Source organism: Musca autumnalis, unplaced genomic scaffold (assembly GCF_047663935.1).
Source record: "Musca autumnalis isolate F117 unplaced genomic scaffold, ASM4766393v1 scaffold_1, whole genome shotgun sequence".
Taxonomy (NCBI): domain Eukaryota; kingdom Metazoa; phylum Arthropoda; class Insecta; order Diptera; family Muscidae; genus Musca; species Musca autumnalis.
The window spans coordinates 216,196,593-216,212,839 of NW_027411644.1; the positions used below are offsets into that span (position 1 = coordinate 216,196,593).

The window sequence follows — 16,247 nt, forward strand, 5'->3', positions numbered from 1 at the left end:
GAATTACTGTAGTGTGGCCCGGGACTAAGTGATGCCAAGTTTGGTCTTGAAGTTTTCATGTGGTTGTTGTAACGCAACGCGCCGTATATGCATTGGCCTTAAGCCCTAAACACATTCAACGTTTGAGTAAAGTTTTGTGTCATTTCTGGTAGAAGAATAAAGAAAAATTGAAACTTGGCAGCACTTTGTCTTTTATTCATCTACTAGAAATGACACAAAACTTTACTCCAACGTTGGATGTGTTTACTGCTTTAAAGCTGAAAACGGACCGTATGTGCCGAGGGCATAAGAGCAGTACGTTAAAGGCCTCCGTACATAAGCTGCCTCGCCTGCTTACCTTGCTTTCCTGCTTCTAACATAACAAAAAAGAATAAAGCAGGCCGAGCAAATTTCGAACTGGGTTACCCTTTTCTTTTTTATTCTTTTATCTGAAGCAAGCAAGGCAATCAGACGAGGCAGCTTATGTACGCAGGCCTTAAGTGCATGGTGGAATATGAAGGTGTTATACTATGTTTAAATTTACGAAATCCACTCGATTTCAACTGTCAAATCCATAGGTTAAACGTCAAATGAAATCCAATGGATTTCAGATGAGATTTCATTTGACGTTTGAGCTATGGAATTGACAGTTGAAATCGAGTGGATTTCGTAAATGTAAACTTAGCATTACATCAAATCATGTCAAACGTCAAATTTGCTCACAATAATGCATTATGGTGAATTGCTTGTTTACATTTTGTATGTGATTTTATTCACAATAACGCATTTTGACAACTGGTATGAAGATCAGCTGTTTTTGGCTTTACACCTTATTATTCCACATGGTGGAATAAGGTGTTACACATGGTGGAATAAGAAGGTGTTATGCTAAGTTTACATTTACGAAATCCACTCGATTTCAACTGTCAATTCCATAGCTCAAACGTCAAATGAAATCTCATCTGGATTTCATTTGACGTTTAACCTATGGATTTGACAGTTGAAATCGAGTGGATTTCGTAAATGTAAACCAAGCATTACATCAAATCATACCAAACGTCAAATTTGATCACAATAATGCAGTGCTGTGAATTGCTTGTTTACATTTTGTATGAGATTTTATTCACAATAATGCATTTTGACAACTAGTCTGAAAATCAGGTGTTTTTGGCGCTGTACCTTCTTATTGTGCCATGTTATTCCACCATGGCTAAGTGGTTGCCTTCCGGAAATTGTTTTGCGTTCATTGCATGGCACAATTACCCAGGTAGTGGCATCGTAAAATTTTGAATATGTTATGTCAAAACTTTCTTTTGGCCTGTTCCCGTACTTTATAAAGTGGTAAAAGTCGTAAAAGTCGTAAACGATTTTCATATAAATTTTGTGTACGGGAACGCAAAATGTGTAAAAGTGGTAAAAATTGTAAAAACTTTTTAGTTCTGGAACAGAGCTTAAGTAAAAAAGAAGAAGCTCATGAAATCATATGATTTTTGTTTTGAATGGATCGATCGTTTCTTTCGTCCCGGAAAGCTGTTTGGAATTGTACTTTTCATTTTAAAATGGTTAAACTAAAACCATTAATAAATGTTATTAGAGCTGGTCGCATCAATTATCAACAAGGATTGCAGCTACAAAAATTCCTAACCACCAATCAACCAAATGAACCATTTACCGAATTTCAAAATTATTTGATGTAAGTAACTTACCAAATGTTGGACCAAATCACTACTTACCCTCATTTTCTGTCCTATTTCATTGCCATAGTTCTCCATTTTATATTTCCTTTGAAATAAAGTAAACCGTGTCTACGTTTCCTTTGCCTTCTAGTTTTCAAGAATTTGAACCGGTCTATACAATTGGAATACGCACTAAAGGATATACACAAGAAGATGAAGATAGACTGAGAAAACTAGGTGCAGAATTTCATAAAACCAATAGAGGAGGTCTTATAACATTTCATGGACCTGGACAGCTGGTGGCATATCCACTATTACATTTAAAGCAATTTAAGCCCAGCATGCGATGGTATGTAGCTACACTTGAACAAATGGTTATAGAAACATGTCGACAGATGGGTATTATGAATGCAACAACAACAAAAGATACTGGCATATGGGTGGATGATAGGAAAATATGTGCAATAGGAGTCCACGGTTCGAGATATGTTACAACACATGGTATTGGTTTTAATTGTTGTACCGATTTAAGCTGGTTTGATCATATTATTCCATGTGGTATCGAGGGAAAAGGCGTTACATCATTGAGTGAGGAACTAAAACGTAATGTCTCCATAGATGAGTGTGCGGAAAAGTTAACTGAAACATTTGCCAAAGTGTTTCAGTGTGATGTTGAGAATAATAATTCGAAAGAGTTGCTGGAACGAGCTTTAAAGAGTTAGCTAATAATACAAAAGAAAATGCTAATTAATGTAAGAGACCAAAGATATTTGTTAATAAAAGATGTCAATAAATTTATACATTTGAGGTGAATAAATGTAGGTATAAAATCAAGGCTGACTTCCGTATCGTCAATTACTTTGTGTTGTTTAACTTCGTCAAAATATTTCAGTTGCACGTTCATTCATTGTTCCTCGAAAATTCAACTAAATGTATCAGAAATAAAAATGATACATGTTTGCTTTTTACCTGCTTTAAAAATTATTATTTTTGACGTTTTGAAACACGTAGCTTCTTAGTTGTTAAGTACAACGGCGTTAAGAAACAATACTTCGCTTATTTTCAGTCATTTGTAAAGCAAATGACGATAAGGAATTCAGCCCAAATGTTCACCTGACAAGACTCACCAAGCACGAGTGACAACTAACTTCAGAAATGTTAGAATGATTAAATGAAACGATATGTGAAATCTTTACGTTAATGTGTAAAAATGTCGATATCTTCCTAGGCACCTATTTGTTGTAAAGAAATGTCCTCGAAGCTACGTATCCGATAAGTTACCATAATAAGGAAAAGTAATAGTAATCTTACAGCAAACATTTTATTTCTCATTATTTGTATTACTAAATCTGGCCTTATTAATATTGCACTTCTTTTCACGACCATCAGTAATAATTTTTCCACGCTTTAATGCCTCCAGACGGCCGATTTCGCGTAGTTCTGCTTTACGCAAGCGTCGTTCAGTTCTACTTTCAAGTGCATTATCAAAATAACGCTCTCGGAAATCCAAAGTTAACGATTCATCCACAATTACCTCTACGCCATTATGATCAACTGATGGTTCTGAATGTTTCTCATAGGTTAATAAACGCCTGGCCGTGTGACCACTCAATGGTTGTTCCGAATTTGCTATTAAATGCAAGTTCGAGTGGCGTGGTATCATCTTATCCGTATAATCATCTCTGTAAGGGAGAATGAAAACAAGCATATTGTCAGCATTTTTAAGGTTATAATGTTATAGGACGCAACCCACCTATGAAATGGTAACCAACATACTAAACGACCACCAAGGGTTAAATGCTTGGCAGCAAATACAAGCAAATCTTTGTACAAATGCTGTAGAGCATAATGCGACGTTGAGGGATAATGCGGTACATCTTGATTTTTGGAGGTTTGTTTCATGTTTGTCTTGGTTTCGACTTTTTCTGTTGACTCACGAATGCCATAGGGAGCTAAAAATAAAAATGTCATGGATCATTTAAAATAAAGCGAAAACATCTGCCCCGAAACTTACGATCGGTAATAATGCTATCAAATTCCAATGAATCCGTCCATAGAGGATTTGAAAAATCTGCCACAACAACATCCATATAACGATCATCACAACCATATTGTTTTAAATTTGCCCGAATACTTTCATCCTTTTCACGAACCTTTTGTGTTATGCGACTTGGGCGGGCTCGGGCATGCAACATCATAAAATCTATATCAGCGCCCATAACGTAACCTCCAAACTTGGCGGCACTTACCAAAAGGGAGCCAGTGCCAACAAATGGATCAAATATCAAGTCACCTGGCTTAACCAAAGCTTGATTTGCCATGAGTAAACTCAATTGAGCATCCATAGAGGTGTTGCCAATGAATTTACGTTTTTTCAAGGACATTTCTTTTATCAAATGACGTTGGCCATCACAAAGCTGCAAAACAAAATTATTGTTATAATTTCTCATTGAATAATAATCCTCATGTAGTTACCCATCTACCAAACAAAATATCTTCTGGCTGTTCTGGTACTTGTGTTGGATCTAGACCCCAAAATTCAATGTACCACCATTCAACTTGTGGTGTTTTCAAATCAACATTACCCTCTAAGGGTAGATAATCCATAGTTTCAATTTTTTCTATCTTTTCCTTGTGGGTAAAATGTTTGTTATATGTTTCCACAGTTATCTTGAAACTGCAATCTTTCTTAAAATAACCTTCCACGGCTTCTTTGTTATCCTGAACATAATTCCTTAGCTGATTGTGAAATGTTTGGTAATTATTTCCATGGGACCATAGCTCGAAAATAGCTCTTAAGCCGATCGATCTGGAGGCAATTTTCAGTGCCGAACTATCATTGGGGAAATCAACAATCCAAAAAGGATTCTACGGAAAAAATGAACTGACATTGCTTATATGTTAATGAAAACTTTATTGAAGAGCTTACCAAGGAATCTGGGGAAATTTTACGATACTCTATGTTGAACAGTTTTACCAGTGAATTGAACTCCTGGAAAAGTAAAATCAAATAACGTTTTCAAATCCGGTCTGATTCTAATTTTTGATGGTATGACGGACTTACTGCTTGACGAAAATCCACGTGTTCCTGAGCAAACCAGAGAATATAACGTCTCCAATTATGTGTCATTTTTAAAACCATCGGTGTGTGTTTCCAAATAAAATGTCCAAAAAAAAAAAAATCCGAAATTAGAGAAGCAACACAAACAAATTCGAGCCGAACACATGTATTTGTTTACATTCTCTTACAAGGGATGTTCAGATACATCAATACATGGTAGAATAAAGTAAAGGTAGGCCACAGCTCACAGCTGATTACAATTTTTTTCTTTTTATGGCCTAATCTGTCAAAAGCAGGGTTGACATTTTGTACTGTTTTTGTCATTATGCAATCATAAAGGTAGATGTATCGCTGAATTGTTCCAACAAAAAATTTCTGCTGTAACAATTTATCTTAAAATTGAAAACAAGGACAAAAAATGTGTATTCGCGTGGCAAAATAAAATTGTTGATTTTTTTTTAGCAAAACTTACGAATGAAAGTTTTATCAAATATTGATATTAATTTAAATTTGTTCCAAAAGTACGGGAATGTAAAAATTACAATTTTTGTAAAAATTCTGCTGACATTTATCTGCAAATCGGATGCCAGCAATCACGATGTCAGATTAGCCAAACTTGTGAAGTAGAAAATAAGTGAATGACATTTTTTCACTGTCATAAGTTTGGGAAGAACTTTTGCTATTTTTGGAACACTTTACCAACAAGAATATTCTGGAGCCTAGCTAAAGAAATGTTTTTACACTATATGGCACTTTTAACATATAAAAAGTGAAGCTCTAAGTTCCATATGTTTTTGTAATACGGGATAGCTATGCAGGTACATCTACCATTATTATTGTACCATGCCATTTGACGTTTTAAGCCATGGGTGCAGGGTGGCATTTCTCAGTGATTTTCATACCTGGCCTACCTCTCCTTTATTGTACCATGCATGGTACAATGAAGTAGAGGTAGGCCAGGTATGAAAATCACTGAGAAATGCCACCCTGCTGCCATGGCTTAAAACGTCAAATGGCATGGTAAAATAATAATGGTAGATGTACATACCTGCATAGCTAACCCGTATTACAAAAACATATGGAACTTAGAGCTTCACTTTTTATATGTTAAAATTCTCATATAGTGTAAAAACATTTCTTTAGCTAGGCTCCAAAATATTCTTGTTGGAAAAGTGTTCAAAAAATAGCAAAAGTTCTTCCTTAACTTATGACAATGGAAAAATGTCATTCACTTATTTTCTACTTTGTTTGACATGGTATCCGATTTGCTGATAAATGTCAGCAGAATTTTTACAAAAATTCATTCCCGTACTTTTGGAACAAATTTAAATTAATATCACTATTTGATAAATTGTTCATTCGTATGTTTTGCTAAAAAATCAACAATTTTATTTTGCCACGCGAATACACATTCTTTGTCCTTGTTGTCAATTTTAAGATATAGTGTTACATCAGAAGTTTTTTGTTGGAACAATTCAGCGATACATCTACCTTTATGATTGCATAATGTCAAAAACTGTACAAAATGTCAACCCTGCTTTTGACAGATTAGGCCATAAAAAGAAAAAAATTGTAATCAGCTGTTAGCTGTGGCCTACCTTTACTTTATTCTACCATGGTACCATGCATCACTATATAAACAGTTGTATGGCCACATGTCAAGTTATGTAGTTTTGTTCCTATATTTGAAAGAATCCTAATACCCCGGTTACACTTAACCGGATTAACCCAGTGGGTTTGGGTATCAAATGTCAATTCCATAGCGCAAACGTCAAATCAATACTCATGAAGTGGGTTAACCCGGCAAAAAACTCTAGTGTAACTGTACTGTAACCCTGTGTTTACACATAACAGGACAGTTGAGTTCATGTACTGATTGTCAAAAACCCAAAACTTGCCAGTGTGACGTAGGCGTCCAGACAACTGCAAAAACAGTTGTAAAATTATGAATGAAAATCATCGATCTCTTTTTGTTTTCCGTTCACATATTTTGTTTTTGTAAATATTATTTTGTTTTCAACACATTTGAATTATCTTCTCACTTCTTTTTCACAAAAATGTCAAAAATTTGTTAACCCTACTGTCTGTGAAAAAAATATGGACAGCTGGGAGACAAACGACAAATGTATTTATGTGTTTTAAATCAGAGTTGTATTCTAAGACAAATTATCCGGTGTAAACGCCTATTAAGTCCATATTTACATTAAGGACGAAACATATAACTCTGCGTGTTGCGTGTGCGTTCAAAAATACAAAAACAAAATACAATTTGAAATACATGTATTTTGTTTTTGTTTTTTTAAACGCACACGCAACACGCAGAGTTATAGGTTTCGCCCTAAGCTGGGTAAACATTAGGTGTGTTCGTTTACTCAACAATTTGTAAAAAATTTTACAAGTTCAGTAACTTCTTGTAATCGGTGTACTGTAGAGTAAACGAACAACATCCAGTAACAATTTGTACAGATTTTGAGTAAACGACCACACATATTGTCAGTTTTGAATGTCGATATTTAGCAATTATCGATAACTGTCAAACCGTCCAGCAACCACAAAACATTTTGCGGTTGCATGATGAATGACAAAAATGAACGGCCACACTAGCAAGCAACGACAAAGCTGTCAATCAAAACTTACAATGTGTACCCAGCTTTAGGCAATTTTACTTGCGGCAATTGTCATTTTGTCGGTGAGATACGGTGTTGAGAGACAAAGGGCCATTATCAGGCATGTCACAGAAACCAATTCCGATCGAAAGTGGAATTGATTCCGAATTTACCTTCTTCAGAAAACGAAAAACGAAAAATTTCTTCGGAATGAAACCACTTTTGGTTTCTCAAGTGGAATTGTATTTTTTTGAAAACAAGTCACTTTAAAACACTCCAAAAGCACTTAAAAATAATAAAAATATTGTTTTATTAACAAAATCACATTTATTTTCATATTTTTTTAATCATTTTAATTAAAAATTTAGCAAAATGTCATTATTTCTCAATCAACGAAACCACTTGTTAACAAAGTGTTGCCACATGATTTTTTCGTGAAAACAAAGATTATTTGTTTGCAAAAACTACACAATCTGGCATTACGAATGATAGCATAAAGCGAAGATACAAAAAACAAGTAAAAAAAGTATCAGTTGGCTCGGCCGACAGAGATATACCCTCAGCCTGCGTATATTGAAACAATTTTTTCCCAAAAAAACGTATGTATTTAGGGGGTTTTAAAATATTTGGAGGTATGAACCGACAAAAATGTTGATTAGATTAAAGAGCAGAAGTTTTGCGGGGGAAATACTTTAAGGAATGGATCGACATTGACCATTATGGAAGTCGATCTCCAGCCACTACATATGGTGCCATTAGGGTGGTTTTACTCCCTTCGGGCTGTTTGCTTAAGAAGTGTGGATTTGCCCCTGAAAAAATTTTATCATCATAATTTAGGCAGCGAATGCAAGTTGCTTCAACAAAAATTAAAGTGATTCGATAGCAGGTCTTAAAGTGAACTAATCCGAAATTTTGTTTGGGAGGTACTGGATGAAGTGGACAAATATAGTCCATATTTGAACCTGATCTATATCTGGTACATATATTAAGATGTGTAAAGTATGGACCAATTCGGACACTCCCTTCAAAAGTTACCGTACGAACAATTTTTCCGAACATTTTTGAAATTTTGTGGGGGAGGTACCTGAAGGAGTGGACCGATATGGCTTATCTTCGAACTTAAACTATGTTTGGACAAAATATTACTAAGGCCAAATTTTGGACCGAATCGTCAGATCCGTTCGAGAGTTATCTTGCGCTACAACCACCTCACACGGTCTCATGGTTTTTTTTGCAACTTTCAGGCTATTTTCTCAGGAATTATGGACTTGCCCCTGATGAAACTTTTACCGTCGTGTAGGGGGCGGTGAATAGAAGTTGCTAAAACAAAAATCAAAACGATTCGAGAGCAGGTCCTAAACTGAACTTATCCGAAATTTTGTGTGGGAGGTACCAGAAGGAGTAGACTGATTGAGTCCATATTGGAACCACATCTAAGTCTAGTATATATTTCACGATGGGCAAAGTATGAATCAAATCGGTTACCCCTTCAAGAGTTATCGTGCGCACAAATTTTCCGAACATTTTCGAACTTTTGTGGGGGAGGTGCCGGAAGGACTGGACCGATATAGCCCATCTTCGAACTTAAACTAAGTTTAGGCAAAATATTACGAAAGCCAAAATTTGAACTGAATCGGTTCATCCGTTCGAGAGTTATCGTGCGCTCCAGCCAGCAGGACAGGCAGACAGACGGACGGACATTGCTAGATCGACTCCAAATTGTCTGAAACACATTTCGTCCAAACATACTTGGGGTCTAAAACCATTATTTCGATGAGGCACATTTTCATCGTATCAAAGTGTATATACCCTCCATAGCCTAAAGGCTGAGGGTATAAAAAAAAAACAAAAAATAACTCAAACAAGGAGTTTCGTGCAAAATGTAAGTATTTTCAAATCATGTAATTTTGATGTATTAATTAATGTTTAATATTTTAGGGGCAAGCACAGGAATTCGGCACAAGAAAAAATCTTTATAGATTTTATGGAGAGCCATCAGGACCTTGCCAGGGGCTATGTCAAAGGTGATCGAGTTGTTGCAGAAACAAATTGGTCACAACTTACTGAAAAACTAAATTCCTCGGGGCCACCTACCAAAGATTGCAACGGATGGAAAAAGACTTGGACAGACTGGAAAATATACGTTAAAAAAAATTGTGCCACAACAAAAAGGAGAATGCAAAAACTGGGGTTGGTCTTTCAACAAATACGTGCTAAGTGAAATTGAAGAATCAATTGCAATATTGTGTGGCCTCCATAAAAGTGTTGATGGTATTGAGGGAGCAAAAACTTTTGGAGTAGCGGATGTGGATGCGTTTTTAAACGAGTTAGAAGATGAAAGTGAGAATAAGACGCTCGACGAGACACCATCCACTTCAAAGGGCTTAAAAAGAGTAAGCTCAGGAAACAAAGAAAACAATAATTTGGATACCACCTTGATGTGCCATTCTCGCACGCCGTCACCTAACCCGAACGATGAGAAAAATACAAAATTAGGACAAATCCTTAATGTAATGGAAGAACAGCGAATAGAAATGAAAATACAAAATGAAAAGCTAGAGAGGCTGTGCAATATTTTACAAGATCATTATAAAGCTAGACAGCTAAATGATTATGAAGTCAATAAAAGTTTAAAGGAAAAAAATGAGCTAAAAATGAAGTTACTCCAAGTTGAAAGACTAAGGCTTCATATCGAACAAGAAAAGGCGAAACAACAATAATCATTCCTTGATCTCCGCAAATCTATAGTACAAATACTTTAAGTTTTCTAAGTAAAAATATTTAATTCCAAAAAGTTCATTCATGGATTAAAACTAGTGTTAATAATAATAATATTTAAATAAAAAATGAATTCAGTCGTTATAAACTATTAAATGTTTTATTTAATCCCGCAGCGATGTTGTCCCTAAGTCTTTTGGCGACATTGAACATATTTCTTTGGGATGCCTCTTCCTCATCATCTACGCTTACGTCATCATCAATGCCTTCTTCAATTATGGGACCTTCCTCCCAGTCCACATTCAATTCCCTGCATATGTTATTGAGGGCACAACAAACATTCGTGATGGTAACCACTTTTTGGGGTGTATATAATAATGTTCCAAGTAAACACCGAAATCGGCTTTTAATGACGCCAATTGTCCTTTCAATAATGTTGCGACCGGATGCATGGCATTTATTAAATTTATGTGCTGTGGTTCCGGCAGCAACATCTTTATATGGAGTAAGTAGGAAAGGCTCCAATCCATAGCCAGAATCCCCGAGCAACCTAGAATTCGTATCCCCCTGGTTATATTGGTTTAAAAAGTAATCCCTGGCATTACTCATATTCCATATAAATGAATCGTGACAAGAACCAGGCCTGGAAGCATCCACAGCAAGCACTTTCATTCTATAATCGCAAATCTATAAAGAAATTGTAATAATTAATATCTAGGTGCATGAGTTTAAACCAAAATACTTACAATCATAACGTTAAGGCTAAATGTACCCTTTTTATTAAGATAAAGCGATTCATCTTCTCGTGGCTTGTTTAGTGCCATCAATGCATCCTACTACTCCAGGAATTCGGCATTTTTGGAAAAAATGCGTTTTGGAATCACGCTTTTCATTTGTTGACTTTCGCAATTGTATCCACTGTGGGCAAATTTCATTTTCCATTGCATACAAAACTCGCCATAGGATTGTGGAAACTGTGCTTCTTCCCACTGAAACGTCAAAGTCCTTACCTGTAATTTTGTAAAGTTAATAAAATGAAGTGGAAGGGGATATGTTATTCTTACCTATTACACCTTGAAAAGCACCCGTTGCCAAAAAGCGAAGTGTGGTCGACAATTGTAATATTGGGGGTATAGATGAACGTGGAAGATGCTGACTTATTTGGTCCAATACCAAAATAAAAGCTTCTTTATTCAATCGGAAATAACTTGTAAAACTAAAAGAAGAGTTATTTTTATTTATAAGATAAAACTAAAGTAGTTACAAAAATACTCACACTGCATTGGGATAGGACAAAAGATCCGAAGCATCTCTCAAATTTCTCCGGCGTATTTTTTCATTGTTATGTTGATTACTTTGCGCCTCAATTACAGAAAATATAGATACACCAGGCATTTTGTAAAAATTAACTTTATTTTCGCACAAAAACAAAACTTTTTTTAAACAAAATATTTTTCGCAATGCCCGCTTCTACAGTGTTTTCTAATCATATGGTTTTTGTTTTGATTCTTTTTCGTCTAATGTTGCCACATTTATGCTAAATAATGAGAATTCCGAAATTCACCAAATCGATCGGAATCTGAAGAAGCTAAAACAAAAACGATCGAAATGAAATTACGGAATTGAAACCATTCCGATCGGAATCTGTGACATGCCTGTATTATAGCTGTGTTCCAGAACTAAAAAGTTTTTACAATTTTTACCACTTTTACAAATTTTGCGTTCCCGTACACAAAATTTATATGAAAACCGTTTACGACTTTTACCACTTTATAAAGTACGGGAACAGACCATATATGTGTCATTTAACTATTTTGCTAAGTTTACATTTACGAAATCCACTCGATTTCAACTGTCAATTCCATAGCTCAAACGTCAAATGAAATCACATCTGGATTTCATTTGACGTTTAACCTACGGATTTGATAGTTAAATTCGAGTGGATTTCGTAAATGTAAACCAAGCATTTGATGGATTTGAAAACGAAAAATAAACCAATTTGGAGGCATTAAAAATACAATTTTTACATTGAAAGTGAATGCCAAGAAGCTCCTGCTTGAAATTCAATCATCACTATTAGCTTTAAGTTAACCGGAACACTTTAAATCTGTTCGGTAAATCCAAACTATAGCAAAAGAAGACTTATAATAATGGGGGAAAGGGTTACCATATGCCTCACCTCTCTATCCTTCAAACTGAACATTGCCGCGAGGAAATTTTCCTAATATAAAGTAATTAATGTCCAATTTACATTAGCAACTTTTTCGTCATTTAGAGCTATTTCGTCATTTATTTGCTAAAACAGGCAACATTTTGTGTCATTTACCATACAAAATTAAATGACGATAGCTGCGTCATTTATTCTAAATAACGCACGAAAACACCATTCTATTATACGCAACGCTGCTTTTTCGTCATAAACTACCAAAAAATGCAACTGTTTTATGATTTCTTTATTTGTTTGTGTGTGTTGTAGAAAAACAAAAATACTCAAACGATGACAAAAGTGTAAATAAATGTTTAAAAAACTTGCAAAAATTAAATTTTTTCAATTTTGAATTAAGTCAAGTTATTTGGTAAATATTAGTGTTGTGAAATTCTTATTTTTCGGAATTAAAATTATTGTGTGCGTGTGTATGTGTTATTGTATGTGCGATTGTGTGCGTAAGCAAATGACGCAAAAAACAGAATTAAATACACTTCATTTGTTTCTAGGATTTCGTAAAACGAAATCATTTAATGTGCATATGTAAATTGGACTTAAGGCCTCGATGCATAAGTGGCTGGCTTTCTGGCTGTCAGCCAAACCTGATCGTGTGTACCCCGCTTAAAAGTTCTTCGGGGGCAAATACATGGCATGTTCCCGTACTTTATAAAGTGGTAAAAGTCGTAAAAGTTGTAAAAGTCGTAAACGATTTTCATACAAATTTTGTGTACGGGAACGCAAAATGTGTAAAAGTGGTAAAAATTGTAAAAACTTTTTAGTTCTGGAACATAGCTACAATCGTTCCGTTTAGTGTAGTTAGTAAAGTACAATGCAAAAGACCTTAGTCGTTTACAAGAAGCTACGAACAGACCTAATAAATGTATTGAACTTTTGGTCTGTTCCAGAATTGCAAGAATCTACAAATTTTTACTATTTTTCCCGATAACATAAAGGAAAAAATTTCATCGTAGTAAAAAATAGTAGCTTCTTGCATGTTCTGGAACAGAGCATTTATCACATTCAATATTGTTAGTCTATTATTAGTCACAAAAGTCATAAAAATGCATAATGACTACAAAAATGTGAAAAACAAATGTCGGATGTCCGACACGTCTGAACAATTTCGGAAGCAACGTCGTTCAGATTTCGTTCCGATTTCTAAATGATTTTTCGGAGCGGAAATAGTTTAGATTTTGTACCGATTTCGTTTCGATTTCGGAACTAATGTCGGAAAGAAATTTCCTTTCCGAATTTCCCAATGATTTTCTTCAAATTTCGTTAAGAAATCGGATCGAAATCGATACGATGTCGCTCCGAAATTTAAAACAGGCAACATTTTGTGTCATTTACCATACAAAATTAAATGACGATAGCTGCGTCATTTATTCTAAATAACGCACGAAAACACCATTCTATTATACGCAACGCTGCTTTTTCGTCATAAACTACCAAAAAATGCAACTGTTTTATGATGTCTTTATTTGTTTGTGTGTGTTGTAGAAAAACAAAAATACTCAAACGATGACAAAAGTGTAAATAAATGTTTAAAAAACTTGCAAAAATTAAATTTTTTCAATTTTGAATTAAGTCAAGTTATTTGGTAAATATTAGTGTTGTGAAATTCTTATTTTTCGGAATTAAAATTATTGTGTGCGTGTGTATGTGTTATTGTATGTGCGATTGTGTGCGTAAGCAAATGACGCAAAAAACAGAATTAAATACACTTCATTTGTTTCTAGGATTTCGTAAAACGAAATCATTTAATGTGCATATGTAAATTGGACTTAAGGCCTCGATGCATAAGTGGCTGGCTTTCTGGCTGTCAGCCAAACCTGATCGTGTGTACCCCGCTTAAAAGTTCTTCGGGGGCAAATACATGGCATGTTCCCGTACTTTATAAAGTGGTAAAAGTCGTAAAAGTTGTAAAAGTCGTAAACGATTTTCATACAAATTTTGTGTACGGGAACGCAAAATGTGTAAAAGTGGTAAAAATTGTAAAAACTTTTTAGTTCTGGAACATAGCTACAATCGTTCCGTTTAGTGTAGTTAGTAAAGTACAATGCAAAAGACCTTAGTCGTTTACAAGAAGCTACGAACAGACCTAATAAATGTATTGAACTTTTGGTCTGTTCCAGAATTGCAAGAATCTACAAATTTTTACTATTTTTCCCGATAACATAAAGGAAAAAATTTCATCGTAGTAAAAAATAGTAGCTTCTTGCATGTTCTGGAACAGAGCATTTATCACATTCAATATTGTTAGTCTATTATTAGTCACAAAAGTCATAAAAATGCATAATGACTACAAAAATGTGAAAAACAAATGTCGGATGTCCGACACGTCTGAACAATTTCGGAAGCAACGTCGTTCAGATTTCGTTCCGATTTCTAAATGATTTTTCGGAGCGGAAATAGTTTAGATTTTGTACCGATTTCGTTTCGATTTCGGAACTAATGTCGGAAAGAAATTTCCTTTCCGAATTTCCCAATGATTTTCTTCAAATTTCGTTAAGAAATCGGATCGAAATCGATACGATGTCGCTCCGAAATTTCGTTCCGAAATTATTTCAACCACTTCATACAACTTTCGTTAACATATCGTTACGATTTCGGATCAGACATCGGACGTATCGTCCGAATTTTGTTCCGATTTCGTTAAGATGTCGGTACGATTGGTTTGCTGGGTATTTACATTAGGAATTTTTCTGCAATTCTGAAGGTTTCCAAATGACCCCCGATTTTATCCATTATTTCATAAAATGTTTCCATGTCCAATTTGTAAAGAGTCATTAGATCATATCACTTAGGCCTATACGATACCATATGGTTTTTGACATGTATGTTGTCACTTTGAGTTTACAGGCCAGGGGCTCAATTTTGTTTCTATGAAAATGTGAAATGAAAACTTTTATAAAGGAGAAAACTGTCAAATGAAAAAAATTATAAAGGAAATATTTTTCATTTCAAATTTTCATAGAACAAGAATCCAGCCCCAAATGAAAAATATTTTCTTTATAAAATTTTTCATTTGACATTTATTTCCTTTATAAAAGTTTTCATTTCAAATTTTCATAGAACGAGAATTGAGCCTCAATAGTGCGATTCTCTAACTCATTTTTTGATTTTGGTAATTATTTTTTTATAATTTCGGTAATTACCGATGTTTTTCGGTAAGATAGCGACGAATAAAAAGCAGTCGAAAAGTTCTACCGATAGCATGTGCGTTGTCAACTTCTATTTGAATTTTTCACTCATAATTTTGCGTTTTAATTTTACCGATTTTTGTCGGTAACTCAAAAAATGAGTTAGAGAATCGCACTTCAGCTGAGTAATACTTGCGAAAAACATATGGTGTGATAGAGCGATTAGATCGAAAGTATCCTCCATAAGTCGCAGAATTTTCTTTTTGTTATGTGTAAAAAAATATGTATATCTGCCTACCTTATTATTTGCAATCAAATATATTATAACTCCATTTCTTAAAAATGTGATTTTCATAGCTTTTTTTATTTTTTGGTTAAAATAACGACTCCTTTGTTTCGTCGGTAACTGACAGATGATTTTCTATAATTACCGACAAAAAATCGGTAAAATTTGTATACAGAATTGCACTTACCGACAAATATTGCTAACTATCGACTTGTGTCGTTAATTCCATCGGTAGAGAGTCACAGAATCGCACTACAGTAGTGGAATTCTGTAACTTATTTTTTGAGTTAGCGACAAAAACATTAAACGCAAACTTATAAAAAAAAGTTCAAATAGAATTTGACAGCACTCTTGCTATCGGTAGAACTTAACAACTACTTTTCATTGGTCGCTAACTTACCAAGAAATATCGTTAATTACAGAAATTATAGTCATTTTAAATTTACCGATATTTGTGGGTAACTCAAAAAATGAGTTAAGGCCTCGACACATAAGAAGCATAGCATTCTTGCTTCTTATGTGTCGAGTCCTCTAGAAAATCGCACTACAGGTTATATAAACGTACTACAAGT

At 34.6% G+C, this 16,247-nt stretch overlaps 3 protein-coding genes and 1 long non-coding RNA gene across 4 annotated transcripts; 2 read left to right on the forward strand and 2 right to left on the reverse strand.

Annotated features, from left to right (window-relative positions):
• The first annotated feature begins 1,185 nt into the window (after positions 1-1,185).
• Lipt2 (Lipoyl(octanoyl) transferase 2) lies at positions 1,186-2,449 on the forward strand. The gene is made up of 2 exons (XM_073960149.1): positions 1,186-1,672; positions 1,807-2,449. The coding sequence occupies exons 1-2, from the start codon at positions 1,479-1,481 to the stop codon at positions 2,375-2,377; spliced, it is 765 nt and encodes a 254-aa protein (XP_073816250.1). The 5' UTR covers positions 1,186-1,478; the 3' UTR covers positions 2,378-2,449.
• Positions 2,450-2,957: 508 nt separating this feature from the next.
• On the reverse strand, positions 2,958-4,939 carry LOC141389097 (tRNA (guanine(10)-N(2))-methyltransferase TRMT11). The gene is made up of 6 exons (XM_073960148.1): positions 4,720-4,939; positions 4,585-4,647; positions 4,131-4,523; positions 3,670-4,072; positions 3,409-3,607; positions 2,958-3,337 (listed from the first exon to the last, which is right to left on the reverse strand). The coding sequence occupies exons 1-6, from the start codon at positions 4,795-4,797 to the stop codon at positions 2,977-2,979; spliced, it is 1,497 nt and encodes a 498-aa protein (XP_073816249.1). The 5' UTR covers positions 4,798-4,939; the 3' UTR covers positions 2,958-2,976.
• A 2,882-nt stretch (positions 4,940-7,821) lies between these two features.
• On the forward strand, positions 7,822-10,188 carry LOC141391086 (uncharacterized). Its single transcript, XR_012409553.1, has 2 exons — positions 7,822-9,204; positions 9,261-10,188. It is a non-coding gene; the product is annotated as an uncharacterized lncRNA (long non-coding RNA).
• On the reverse strand, positions 10,086-11,549 carry LOC141391085 (uncharacterized). Its single transcript, XM_073964005.1, has 4 exons — positions 11,317-11,549; positions 11,105-11,256; positions 10,787-11,050; positions 10,086-10,727 (listed from the first exon to the last, which is right to left on the reverse strand). Exons 1-3 carry the CDS (start codon positions 11,433-11,435, stop codon positions 10,836-10,838), a joined length of 486 nt encoding a protein of 161 aa, XP_073820106.1. The 5' UTR covers positions 11,436-11,549; the 3' UTR covers positions 10,086-10,727; positions 10,787-10,835.
• Between the last annotated feature and the right edge of the window lie 4,698 nt (positions 11,550-16,247).

Excerpts from the sequence above, each read along its gene's own strand:
- LOC141389097 (XM_073960148.1), bottom strand. The coding sequence starts at position 4,797 with ATGGTTTTAAAAATGACACATAATTGGAGACGTTATATTCTCTGGTTT. Across the intron at positions 4,648-4,719 it reads ACGTGGATTTTCGTCAAGCA|GAGTTCAATTCACTGGTAAA; the intron begins GTAAGTCCGTCA and ends TTACTTTTCCAG. Across the intron at positions 3,338-3,408 it reads TGTTGGTTACCATTTCATAG|AGATGATTATACGGATAAGA; the intron begins GTGGGTTGCGTC and ends TCTCCCTTACAG.
- Lipt2 (XM_073960149.1), top strand. The coding sequence starts at position 1,479 with ATGGATCGATCGTTTCTTTCGTCCCGGAAAGCTGTTTGGAATTGTACT. Across the intron at positions 1,673-1,806 it reads GAATTTCAAAATTATTTGAT|TTTTCAAGAATTTGAACCGG; the intron begins GTAAGTAACTTA and ends TTTGCCTTCTAG.
- LOC141391085 (XM_073964005.1), bottom strand. The coding sequence starts at position 11,435 with ATGCCTGGTGTATCTATATTTTCTGTAATTGAGGCGCAAAGTAATCAA. Across the intron at positions 11,257-11,316 it reads TTGTCCTATCCCAATGCAGT|TTTTACAAGTTATTTCCGAT; the intron begins GTGAGTATTTTT and ends CTCTTCTTTTAG. Across the intron at positions 11,051-11,104 it reads TGCTTTTCAAGGTGTAATAG|GTAAGGACTTTGACGTTTCA; the intron begins GTAAGAATAACA and ends ACAAAATTACAG.